Source organism: Piliocolobus tephrosceles, chromosome 9 (genome assembly GCF_002776525.5).
Source record: "Piliocolobus tephrosceles isolate RC106 chromosome 9, ASM277652v3, whole genome shotgun sequence".
In the NCBI taxonomy this organism is placed as follows: domain Eukaryota; kingdom Metazoa; phylum Chordata; class Mammalia; order Primates; family Cercopithecidae; genus Piliocolobus; species Piliocolobus tephrosceles.
The window spans coordinates 40,160,207-40,173,831 of NC_045442.1; the positions used below are offsets into that span (position 1 = coordinate 40,160,207).

The window sequence follows — 13,625 nt, forward strand, 5'->3', positions numbered from 1 at the left end:
CAATAACACTCCAGCATTAGTCTTATTAATTTTGTTAATTTATTGTGACATTTAGTAATTTAGTTAATTAGTGTAGCTATTACTTAATTTAGTATGTGTTAAGATAAACAGGGCCAGGTGCGGTGACTCACACCTGTAATCCCAACAATTTGGGAGGCCAAGGCAGGAGACTTGCATTTGCCCAGGAGTTTGAGACCAGACTAGGCAACACAATGAGACTATGTCTCTACAAAAAATTAAAAATATTAGCAGGGCATGGTGGCATGCACTTGCAGTCCTAGTACTTGGGAGGCTGAGGCAGGAAGATCACTTGAGCCCAGGAGTTTAAGACTGCAGTGAGCTATGACTGCACCACCGCACTCCAGCCTGGGTGAGAGAGAGGATCCTGTCTCTAAAAATAAATACATAAATAAAAATAAAAATAAATTAGATTGCCTCTGGGAGGACGGGATTCTGGATTAGAAGTAATTAAAGAAACTTTCAGAAATGTTGGTAGAAATAGTCTGTAACTTTATTTGTCTGATGATTACAATGATATATATATATATATATATATATACACATCTGTCAAAATTCATTGATCTGCACATTTTGCTATATGTAAAATAATTGTTTAATAAAATACGTAAAATAATTTTTTAACAAAAAGCAACAGAGTGGAGTAATCCTGGCACGGCAGCCCCAGCATGTTGGTTGGGAATGTAACTGTACAATGGAGAGAGATGAACTCTGGGACACACTGAGCTGAGTTTATATCCTTTCTTTACTACTTATTAGTGGTGACCTTGGGCAAATTGTTCAATCTCTGCAAGCCTTAGTTTTCTCATCTGAAAAATGGTGCTGGTGCTAGCATTTTACTTCATAGAGTTGCAAGAAAGAGCTAATAAGTAGATAAAGTATCTAGCATGGTTTCTGCTACAGTTTATAGTCCCCCAGAACAAAACACACCCAAGGGTAAGTGGTTATCTGCCAAGAAAAAAGGTGGACAGTGAAGGAGGGGGAAAAAAAAAAGGCTTTAATTATGAGAACCTTGAAGATTTTCAGGTCTTGGAGATGCCTTTTATTGATCCTTGCTTTGGTAACACGATCCAGGAAAGTAGAATCTTTCCTGCTCTAAATCATCTACTATTCGGAAATATATAAATTCCCCCTCTACAGTAGCAGAGCTCAAGAGGCCTGCCCAATTTTTCCAAAGTGTATTTTTGATATTGGTGCCCAGATGTAGGTGGCTAAAGTGAGCAGGGAAAGCTAAGTACAGCCCTCCAGTGAAACACAGAAAGTACAAGAGTCCTGAAACAGACTCCAGATCACCCTGTGTCTCTGGGAATCTTCAGAGGTCATCAGGCTGGTGCTTCTATTACGGTTTATGTCCTGGCCAGTTATCCCATGAGACCACATCTCTTGTTCCATACAGGCATGGACCAAAGGCCTGGGTTCTCCTTGACTCCACTGCTTACTGGATGACCAAGACATTTTCCACATCTATAAACTAGAGGTAATGCTTTAAAGGTAATGCTTTAAAGTTGTATGGGGAGCAACTTCCTTATGGCATATATTTTTGCTTTAATACTATGATCTTTGCTATAACATTGTGGATCAGAATAAGAACTATGTGGCTGAATATTTCCATATCTTTTGTTCAACTATAGTTGAAGATCTTGGGAGCCTGGGATTAACAGTAATGGCAAAATTTTATTTCCATAAACAGATCTGTATAATTTCTATGGTTAGAAAAAAAAAAAAAACCCTATATAATTTGGCATGCTTATTGTTTTGCCTCTGTAACAAATAACTGAAATTCACATTTATTGATAAAGAGTTGTTATCTATTCAAGAAAGATGCCTGAAAGAATCTACTCCTTCTGACTCCTTCACATAGTTTTTGGTTCTGATGTATCCTTAACTGCCTTATCATCTTACACTGAGTGTTAATCTGTAACCCCTGATAAGTCCTTGGGGGTAAAAATCTTAGAATATCTATTTATTGAGTTGTAATGGTGCTTTATATATTCTGGATACTAGACCCTTATCAGATACATGGTTTGAAAATATTTTTTCTCTTTCTATTGGTTGTATTTTCACTTTTTGGAGAATGTGCTTTGAATTATAAAAGTCTTGAATTTTTTATTGTGAAAATTTTAAATTTTGATTATGTCCAATAAATTTGTTTTTTTCAAAAAAGAATCTTAGAATATAACACGAATACACTAGACATATTAAAACATTAAATAATTTTATTCTTTTCTCATTTACAGTAGCCCAGTGGTAAGCATTTTAGAAAACCTGAAGAAATTTAAAAGTTTTTGGTTTACAAATAGCATGTATAAAGATATCTATTCAGATAAACAAAGATCTAATCATTACATTGCCCAGCTTTAAGAATGCCAAAAATAAATAAAATACGGTAAATCAAATGAGAGGGCTAGATGGGTTTATTAAAATTTATTTTAACAATTTTAGCTAACCAGCATGTGCCAATGTAATTCAAGTTACAGTTAGCGCCAGATAATATGACCGAAAACATTGTGTGTGGCTACTTAAGAGCATGCCTCAAACATCCTGTTTTGTGCGCAGAACAGAGTTGTGGAACACAGCTGGGTTTAGTTTCAATGGTAAGCAGCAACAAAGATCAAGAAAATCCCCAACTTTTCTAGTAACCGCTCTACAATATGAAAAAAAATAGTATCTGTCACCACCTCTTAACAATGGACATCAAAATTGGGATTGTAGGTTTTCTCAGTGCTTGGATAAAAAATGCTAACACAGTTAAGATCCTCAGTTAATTATCTTTGATTTTTCAAAATCCCCAAAACATAAGATATTTTGCTTGCTGGTGCATTAACCCATTAGCAATAACCTGAGCTATCTTTTCCTCACCAAGTATTTTAACAGTGCAAAATGTTAGTAGTCTCAGTAGATGCTGCTCACCATATTCTGTCATTGCAGCCTGATGATGAACCATGTCAGGGAGGTATCACTGCCAAGAAAAATGCACAGCAGCCTAAAAGGTACATGATTCACTAGCATGCCAGGGTGTCAAAAGTAGATAGGCAGTTTTATGCAAAATGTGAAATATATAATTCAAAATGCCCACAAGCTAACAGAAAATACAGTATTGAATCTTTTGATATAAAAACAAATACTTATTTTGCTACTCTGAACAGTACTCCACATGAACAAGCAGATCGCGATGCTCGGTGGCTGGATACTGTATATTGCACTTGGGACATTCCACCAGGCTTTCATTGAGTGCAGCAGTGGGACTTTTTGGCGAGGCGGCAACTTTTTCTCTCTTTTCAGTCTCTCCTTGGAAAGTGACTAATGGCTCTGTGATGGCAAACTCATGAAGCTGTTTCTGAAAAACAAGTTTCAAATAATAGAATTTGTAAATAAGGCCCATTGTTCAGCTTTTTTCCGTTTTTTGAGACAGTCTCACTCTGTCACCCAGGCTGGAGTGTAGTGGCACAAACACAGCTCACTACAGCCTCGACCTCCCAGGCTCGAGCAATCCTCGCACCTCAGCCTCCTAAGTAGCTGGGACTATAGGCACATGTCACCACGTCCAGATAATTTTTCTATTTTTTTTTTTGAGACGGAGTCTCACTGTGTCCCCCAGGCTGGAGTGCAGTGGCCGGATCTCGGCTCACTGCGAGCTTCGCCTCCCGGGTTCACGCCATTCTCCTGCCTCAGCCTCCTGAGTAGCTGGGACTACAGGTGCCCACTACCGTGCCCAGCTAACTTTTTTGTATTTTTAGTAGAGACGGGGTTTCACCATGGTCTCGATCTCCTGACCTTGTGATCCACCCGCCTCAGCCTCCCAAAGTGCTGGGATTATAGACGTGAGCCACCGCGCCTGGCCAATTTTTCTATTTTTTGTAGAAATAGAAAATTCTGCAAAAGATTAATTCTATGTTGCCCAGGCTGGTCTCAAACTCCTAAGCTCAAGTGATCTGCCCACCTCAGCCTGCCAAAGTGTTGGGATTACAGGTGTGAGCCACTGTACCCAGCCTGTTCAGAAATGTCAACTGTTCCATAGGTATTCTGGCTGCTTCAGCACTGTAGACAGATTTTCTTTTGAATTTCAGCTCCTCAGTATTATAGGGACAATATAGGAGGTAGTTGTGAATTTACCCAGATATCTACTGTAATTACCCAAATCACCCAGAAGTATTGGAGTTGGGTGTGTATATGAATATGTCTTATTAGGACACAGAGTCAAATATTAGGTAGGTCTATATACAAGGCTGATTAAATTTGCTAGTTTTGTAAAACAGAGGCAACCTCAGCAATAAAGTACTATATGGAAACTAAAGGCAGCAAGGAATTTTAGGAGCTCAAACAGCTTATACACAGAAATGACTAAGATATTGTATCATACCTTTGAGACTTTACTTTTTTTGTGTTTTTTTCCTAAGAACTTGCAGTAGTTAAAAATGAGTATTTTACAGCACAGTGAAGAGGGTGACCAGCAGGAACAAAGTATAGGAAAATTACAAATTCTTTTGCATACCCTCTGCTCCCTACACTTTGAATGGTCAATAACAAAAATGAATTATAAATTTTTATTTCAAATATTATAAATAGGTAAAATCAATGATATACTTAAGAACAGAGCCAAAAATATATTGTCTTTCTTTTATTCATACAGAAGTTACAAATGACTATTATTTTTACATTGCTTTCTTTCCTCCTTTGAAAACTGAGGAATCGTATTTGTAACATTTCACCGTCTCCAAGTATGAATGAAATTTAAAATATGTACTAGTGGGACAGACATATATTCAAATGCAGACCCCCAACAAGTTTGGTCCAGAAGCTTATTAGTAAGGTGAGAATAAGTAAGCGAAAAATCATTTCCTCATAGAAATAATATTATTTAAAAGGTTCATGTTTTAAAAGATTATGTTTTCAGAGTGACTCACACAAACCTCATAATACATCTAAAAAGCATATGAACAGTAATAGTCCGTTATCCCTAAAAACAGCATTTTTTTCTTTTTTTCTTTTTTGAGACAGAGTCTTGCTCTGCTGCCCAGGCTGGAGTGCAGTGGCACAGTCTTGGCTCACTGCAACCTCTGCCTCCCGGGTTCAAGTGATTCTCCTGCCTTGGCCTCCCAAGTAGCCGAGGTTACAGGCGCGTGCCACCATGGCCAGCTAATATTTTGTATTTTTAGTAGAGACAGGGTTTTAGCATGTTGGTCAGGTTGGTCTCCAACTCCTGACCTCGTGATCTGCCTGCCTTGGCCTCCCAAAGCGCTGGGATTAGAGGTATGAGCCACCGTGCCCAGCCTTTCTTTCTTTTTTAATAGATAAACACAATTTCAGTTCAGGATTCTGTGACTACCCTCTATTCTACCCTTTCGGCCCCAGCGCAGGCACTACTTAGTGCCTCTAGCATCACAGCAGCTGGGGTATTGGGGGAATGATTCCAGATGTGATCATGTCCCTCTTTCTGGTCCTCTGAATTGATGCTCAAAGGGCAGTTGCTTCAAATGAGGCAGGGGCTCTGCCTACTGATTGGAGATACATCTAGCTGTTCGTTAAGCTGTATCCTTCTAAGTTCGGAACTGATTTGTTATATAAATGGAAAGACGAAGACAAATTTTAGTTTAATCATTCCAGACTCACCAAGGATTCCAACTGCGTTATTTGATTTCTTGCTTTTCGGAGCTCCTTAAGAATTATATGCAATTGATGCTGCATATGTTGACGGTCGAGTTTTTCATTTTCAAAGTCTAAAGTACATGCCTGCATCTGGAAAAGGCCCAGGACAAGACCATTACAGCTGATATAGACTGTCTAGTTCTCTTGACTGGATGCTCACATTTTCTTATTAGCACAAGAAGAAAATATTTATTGTACTATTGTAGCAAGAATTCACCTGAGCACCATGAAATGTTGATGAACGAGGCAGCTTATGGCTGAGGATTTGGTTTATCCAAGGAGCAAAGCCAATGCTGAGGTATAGGTGAGGGAAGAGCAGCTTAAGAAGTTGTTGATTAGAATGATTCCTCCCTATCCACCTTTTTTAAGGGGGAAGAAGGAGAAGGGAAAGAGATAGCTATTCCCTGGTTTGGAATATACTAAATCTCAGCTTTACACCATTTACAATACATTCTGAGACTAAATGGTGTCTCTCCAAGTTCTGCTTGAAGTTATAAGGTAGCCCTAATTAGGAGATATTGTTAGGCTAGGAACTACAGCCACTGGGGAAGAGCAAAATTTGCCAAGGCCAATATCTACCTGTCAAGAAAATTGCCATCTCACCTCAAGAATCTGTTTAGCCTAAGGACAGTAACAGGAATAAGTGGCTAGCAGAGTCTCTTGAAATATCTTTTTTATTGAAAAAAAAAAAAAGACTTTTATTGAAGTATTTTAAAGACACTTTTCACAACTTTCAAATGCTTCTCCATAGAACAGCGTAAACATGAGGAAAAACTGCATTTTCTAACAGGCAGAATTGAATTTAGGAGCAACCCCAATGAGTACCTGTTGTTCCAACAGAGCTACCCTTGTTTGTTCTTCTTGCTGCTTTAGCAGAGTTGTGTAAAGAAACTGGACCTGTGGGATGTAAAGAGAACCAATGTTGTCACATCCGACCTTTCCGGCGTGACCTGGGATGCATGAAAAGCTCACATCACAAGTCTCACATCTCTAACCAGGACAACACCTGCTAGTTGGGGGTGAATCATTCCAGCTGGCCATCTGATGGTTATCTATGCCAGCAGCTAAGCAGTATTCCACCCTTGCCGCGAGTTCCCTGAGGCACACAGACTGAATGCTGATAAACAGCACTGAACTCTGCAGCGGCCACACCCCCTTTCTTGGAGGTTCTGACATTTCTGAGTAGGATAACATGAGTGGCAGTGCTGGGCCCTTAGCCAGAGTTGGAGCAAAATTTAATCAGTGCACTCAATCTCTCCCTAGTATCGCTGCTCATGCCTGTAGACAGAAGTGTGAGTGGTAAAGACTAAGATGGCAGGCCGGGCCCGGTGACTTGCACCTGTAATCCCAGCACTTTGGGAGGCCATGGCAGGTGGATCACGTGAGGTCAGGAGTTTGAGACCAGCCTGGCCAACATGGCGAAACCCCATCTCTACTAAAAATACAAAAAATTGGCCAGCCGTGGTGGTGGGTGCCTGTAATCCCAGCTATTCGGGAGGCTGAGGCGTAAGAATCGCTTGAACACAGGAGGTGGAGGTTGCAGTCAGCTGAGATTGCGCTATTGCACTCCAGCCTGGGTGACAGAGCAAGACCCTGTCTCAGAAAAAAAAAAAAAAAGACTAAGATGGCAAATGTTATAGATGGACTTGTTACTGTCCCATCACCGGCACTCTCAACTTTTGTAGGACTGTTAAAAATTATTATTAAAAGAGGGGCAATATCTAGCATTTTCCTTGCTTAGTTTACAAAGCACTTTCACCTTCTCTCAACTGACCCTCGCCAAAGCCCTATAAGGCAAGCAGAGGTTATTACCAATTTGACAAGTGAATAACCAGTGAGTAGTCAGAGAAGTTGGGTGATTTGCCTAAGGCCATATATCCTGGACTAGAGACTAGGCATAGATTCCAAATAATGTTCTTTCCATGATTCCAGGCTGACAAGCAAAATCTCAATTAGAGTTCCATCAAAGTAGTGTTCAATTCCAATAATCCTAACGTAGCAACTCGAGCATTATTAAGATACTGTAGCATAAGGCTATGAGCGCAACAAGAACATGGAAGATGCCATGTGAATTCACTTGAGCACATATCATCACCATTAAGATGCCAGTCTAGGAATCAGCCTTGATTCCTCTCATTACTTCACGTCTTCTTTTGGCTTCTCACATATACTGACCTCCTCCTCACCCAGAGCCTTTGTGTGTGTAATTTCCTCTGTTGAGAGGAAGTCACCCACTTCCCTGGGTCCTTCTCATCATCATGAGAATTTTCTTTCTTTGTCCAAATGCCATCTCCTCAGAGAGGCCTCCACTGGTCCGCACTTTCCCTTTGTCACGTCACCCTGCTACATTTTCTTTAGTTTGCTTATTTATTGTTTATGGTCTGTTTCTGTTCTGGAATATAAACTCTCATGGGGGGCAGGAACTTGTTTTGTCCCTAGCCGGTTCTCTAGTGGTTATATAGTCCCTGACACTTAGAAAGTGTTCAGTGAACACTCTGAATGATGGATCTGGTTAAGCTTACCTGAGATAAGAGCTCTTCGGATCTCTTCTTCTCTTCTTCAAGTTTTCCCCTAGCAATATCATTCTCTTCCTTGAGTCTCTGTATCTTCTCTGTTTTATGCCTATCATCTTCCAGATGTTGCACATCTGCCTTTCTTTGTGCATACAACAGCTGATTTAAATCGTGAACTTCTTTTTGGGTTTCTTCATATTTTTTTCGAAATTCACTCAGTTCAAAACTCAGCTGAGTTATGGTTTGTCGTTCAACCTCAAGATCTTTCTTTGCACTTGCCAAGAGATCGCTGTAACATTTCTGCTTCTCTTCTTGAAGATAACCTATGACAAACAACATTATGGCACAACTCATTTTATAAAATAAATAATATTCCTGAAAAGTGAAACATCAAACATCTAAATGAATCACACTATTTCCTTAGTTTACAACATGAAGAGTCAAGAGATAGGGGCTATTGTTGATATTTGATGAAATAAAAAACAAGTTCAGGTATATTATTTGAAGTTATAAAACTCACAAATAGAAGAACTAAAAACAGTAACATCTATTTTGTAGGGAGGGAAAGTCTAAAGAAGTTCAATCACCAAATAGGAATACAAGCTCATTATCTATATATGGAGATAACTATCAAAATTAAAAATAGAAATATTAAGAGCAGTTGCCCTGATGGGAGGAAGAAACGGGGATTAGGATGGGAAAGACAGGGCAAGGCCCTTCTTAACTATTACATTATTCTAACAAGTGCTTATACGGCTTTGATAAAACAGACACACAGAGAAAGAGAGAGAGAGAGAGAGAACTGTATTACCAAAGAAAAGAAATTAGACTTAGCCCATAACTAAAATCCTGCTTTTACATAAACACATATTTTATAGAAGCAACTTTGTGCCATTAGGGCTGACAGCTTTAAAGTGCCTCCAGAGACATTTATAGTTTCTTTTTAGCATCAGCTTTGTTTTAAATATTCAAATAAGATTCTCCAATCTTATGAATCTTATTCCCCTTTCTTTAGACTTCTCTATAAAATTCAAGGCTTTGGTCCCCTCCAAGCTGTCAGTCTTTTAAGGAGAGCTTTGCATGGAGTTTCTCATTTTTTTTTCTTAGTTTATCATCTAGAATTGCTAAACCTATTTCTTCATTTGTAAAATGAAAATACTGACCTTTCCTGCCCCGCCTCTTAGGGTTGCTCGGAAACTCCACTGAGATCTATGTAAGGGAAACTGCAAAGCACTTGGCAAAAAGAGAGCATCGTGAATAAGAAATTTCATCTTAGTTCTATACCTGAAGTTCAAATGATTTAAGGATCATCTATAAAAGGCATTCTTTCTCCTGGGATTGATATGAATAAGTGCTGAAGGGAAGCAAAGTGAAAAGAGAATTGTGACAAGGCCAGCTCTGGGGGAAGTAAAAGCTGGAGAAGGACTTTGAAGAAGGGGAAGGCCATTCATGGGTAGAGAAAACTGAATGTGACTTCAGAACTGCCAAAGATCACCCGTTAGCCTGTGTCGGTACTTTCTTTTGATCTGAAAACGTTAGGAAATAAAACTTGCGAAAATGATATTTCTTACTTCAGGGCTACAAGACTTGCTCTTATTTTACTTTCTAACACATATCTATAAAAATCTAAATTTGATGAATCACTGTTTTTGGAAAATGTCAGGCCTATCCCAAGAGAACATTTTTATACCAGTCAGTACCTTCTGATTCAGGCTTTTTTGTCTGCTGTGGGAGTGAATGAGCAGCTGTTTCCGTTTTCTTTTCCAACTCAAAGATTTTTGCTAAAAGTCCTTTTACATAGACTTCCCGCTGCTGATCATACACGAGCCACTGCTGATTTTTCTCCAGAGCCTTAATGGGAAGATGAAAGAAAATCAACAGTAAAATACAAAAACAAAATCTTAAAATGGGCACGAGAGTCCAAGTGATGTAGTCTTTTCCAACAAAAACTCTCTGGCTCATAGACTAATTCTGGGCAACCATTCTATGTTACATGCCTTCAGAATATATAACAACATGACACCGTCATAGTTTATGTAGGATTAAGTTCATTTGTTTGCTTTTTTCAGTATACAACTTGCTTTGTGTGTGCGTACATATCATTCTCTGTAAACTAAAACAACTTTTGTGGCAGACATGGAGATGAACTGCTCAGAACTCCCCTTCAAGAGCCCTGCCCAGTTGGCTGAGTGTGATGGCTAACAGCTGTAATCCCAGCACTTTGAGAGGCCGAGGCGGGTGGATCACCCGAGGTCAGGAGTTCAAGACCAGCCTGGCCAACATGGTGAAACCCTGTCTGTAATAAAAATACAAAAATTAGCCAGGCATGGCGGCGAGCGCCTGTAATCCTAACTACTCGGTAGGCTGAGGCAGGAGAATCACTTGAACCCGGGAGGTGGAGGTTGCAGTGAGCCAAGATCACGCCACTGCACTCCAGCCTGGAAACTCCAGTGAAACTGTGTCTCTCAAAAAACCAAAAAACAAACAAAAAAGAGGAGCTCTGCCCAGCTGCATGGTGAGTGCTTAGCTGATGAGCTGACAGCCTCCATCTGTTAATTCCTTCAAGTCCCTGTCAGCTTTTGAGCTGAGCTGGGTTGGCCCAGCCAACAACTGAACAAGTGCCTAACTACTGCTGCCCAACAAGGACTCTGATTTGCAGTACTCTCTGCTCTGGAGCCCACCATGGGGTGACAGAGACGTTGTTAGGTTTTCATCATGGTCTGATGGTTTCCCTGGCATACCTACTTCCTTTTTCCTTGCACAAATCTTGCTCCCCAATAAACCGTTTGCACTCCTAACATCATCTCAGTGTCTTAGAGGATCAAACTTAACAGCTACCTTCCCTCTTTACCACCAACTTTCATCCTTTATATGATCCTTTATAACCCCATTGAAAACTCCAAGCTGGGGTCAGTCACCTGTTTGTATGGGGGTTTCATACTTACAGTGAGTTGAATAATGTCCCTCAAAATTCATGTCCACTTGAAACTTCAGAATATGACCTATTCAGAAATGGGGTCTGTGGGCTGGGTACAGTAGCTCACACCTGTAATCCCAGCAACTTTGGGAGGCCGAGGCGGGCGGATCACTTGAGGCCAGGAGTTCAAGACCAGCCTGGCCAACGTGGCAAAACTCTGTCTCTATTTTTTAGCCAGGAATGGTGGCACACACCTATAGTCCCAGCTACTCGGGAGGCTGAAGCAAGAGAATCACTTGAGCCCGGAAGGCAGAGGTTGCAGTGAGCTGAGATCATGCCACTGCACTCCAGCCTGGGCAACAGAGCGAGACTCCAACTCAAAAAATAATAATAATAATTAATTTTTTCAAAAAGGAACCATACATCACTTAAGTATGAGAAACAAAAATACATGTTGAAGATTCAAGGGGTAATATTCTAAAAGGCCACATGATGGCGATGTTACCTCAATAAACATTTCCTTATTCCACCTCACCGTGTGCATTGGCTTTCTATCAGTCTCTACATGGATTTGATAGCTATCATAAATATTGATATTAGTTTTGAATTTTGAGAGTCAAACATCATTATATTTGATATGCTCTCCAGCTTTGTGTCATCTATACATTTGTTAGGCATGCATTTAACAATTTCCTCCAAGTTATCAATAAAAATATAGAACAAAAGTGGGAAAATAAAATGTCCTGTGGAGGCCGGGTGCGGTGGCTCACGCCTGTAATCCCAGCACTTTGGGAGGCTGAGGCAGGGAGATCACAAGGTCAGGAGTTCAAGACCAGCCTGCCAAGATGGTGAAACCCCATCTCTACTAAAAATTAAAAAATTAGCCGGGCGCAATGGCAGGTGCCTGTAATCCCAGCTACTCTGGAGGCTGAGGCAGGAGAATTGCTTGAACCAGGGAGGCAGAGGTTGCAGTGAGCTGAGATCACGCCACTGCACTACAGCCTCGGCGAGAGTGAAACTCTGTCTCAAAAAAAAAAAAAAAAAAAAAAAAGCCTGTGGAATGCTATAAAGGTCTTCCCCCAGGTTTGACAAGAATCCACTAAATATTCTGTAGACAAAAATTCCAACCAATGTAGATTAAAATGTTAGCCTGTACTGAAGGAATAAAAAATGTAGGTCAATTGACAAAACTGCAGTAGGAATGGTAGATTATAGAAGTATTGTGTCCATGTTAAATTTATTAAACTTGCTATCTGTGCTATAGTTGTGGGCAAGAGTATCCTCATTCTTAAGAAATACACATTGAGGTCTATTGCCATACCACCCTGAACACGTTTGATCTTGGCTGATCTTGGAAGCTAAGCAGGGTTGAGCCTGATTAGTACTTGAATGGGAGAAGAAATACACATTGAAGTATATGAGTTTAAAGGGCTCTGGATATGTACAATTCATTCTCACATGGTTCAGAAAAAAATACTACATGTATATGTGTGTAGGTAAGGGTTGAAAGAGGAAAAAGAGAGTGCAAAATGGGGTAACATGTTAACAATGGTTGAATTTTAGTAAAGGCGATATGGACATTATAGGTTATCATACTCATTCTTGTAACTTTTCTGTTAATTTGAATGTTTGCAGACAAATAATTTTAAAATAATTATGATTTATCTTCCCTAAGTTCTATGCTTAAAATTCGGATATTTGAATTTAAGAGCAAGAAACACCTATTAAAACTGTCTTTTGGCTATTTGGTTTGATCTAGTTTATACTAACTTAATTCTTAAATAAATACTAAAAGTACTGACATTTGACAATGCTTACGACATAAATTCTATGTAATTATTTCAACTGTCCGCCAGAGCGAAATGGTAACTGAACAATGATACAACTGGGCCTAAAGAAGGTGTACATAAGTTGTTAGGGCTTATTTAAATATAACAAATACCAATTCTGAAAATACATGGGTAAGCTTCTATAGGAAGTTTCTGCGAACTTTGAGAGGGTGATGGAACTAGAACTGCTGGGCTCTCAAAAGCCAAATAATGTGCCAGTGTCGGGGCTGCAAGAAGTGAGATGTCTCTTTCCATGCTCCCTAAGTCCTCCAACTACAATTTTCCTCCTGGTCTCAAAGATTTGCTGAAATTCCAAAGGGAAAACCAGAGCTAAACCACTTTTTGCTCCTCAAATATAAGTTAATGTTTCTGGCTGGGCACAATGACTCATATCTGTAATCCCAGCACTTTGGGAGGCCGAGGCAGGAGGGTCATCTGAGGTTAGGAGTTGGAGTCCAGCCTGGCCAACATGGCAAAACCCCGTCTCTACTAAAAATACAAAAATTAGCTGGGCATGGTGGCGCACACCTGTAATCTCTGCTACTCAGGAGGCTGAGGTATGAGAATCACTTGAACCCAGGAGGCGGAGGTTACAATGAGCCAAGATCATGCCACTGCCTTCCAACCTGGGTGACAGAGTGAGACTTCATCTCAAAATAATAATAATAATAATAATAATAATAATAATAATAATAATAATAA

At 39.9% G+C, this 13,625-nt stretch overlaps 1 protein-coding gene across 4 annotated transcripts in view; it reads right to left on the reverse strand.

The window, feature by feature from the left end:
• Positions 1-2,214: 2,214 nt before the first annotated feature.
• Positions 2,215-13,625, reverse strand: part of CEP55 (centrosomal protein 55) — a 24,438-nt gene continuing 13,027 nt past the window's right edge. For all 4 annotated transcript variants that reach the window (XM_023226320.1, XM_023226322.1, XM_023226321.1 and 1 more), the window contains 5 exons: positions 9,878-10,028; positions 8,187-8,500; positions 6,490-6,561; positions 5,629-5,754; positions 2,215-3,355 (listed from right to left, as the gene is read on the reverse strand). In XM_023226320.1, coding sequence (XP_023082088.1) covers positions 3,152-3,355; positions 5,629-5,754; positions 6,490-6,561; positions 8,187-8,500; positions 9,878-10,028 — 867 coding nt within the window. In that variant the 3' untranslated portion in view covers positions 2,215-3,151. The remainder of the gene's footprint in view (positions 3,356-5,628; positions 5,755-6,489; positions 6,562-8,186; positions 8,501-9,877; positions 10,029-13,625) is intronic.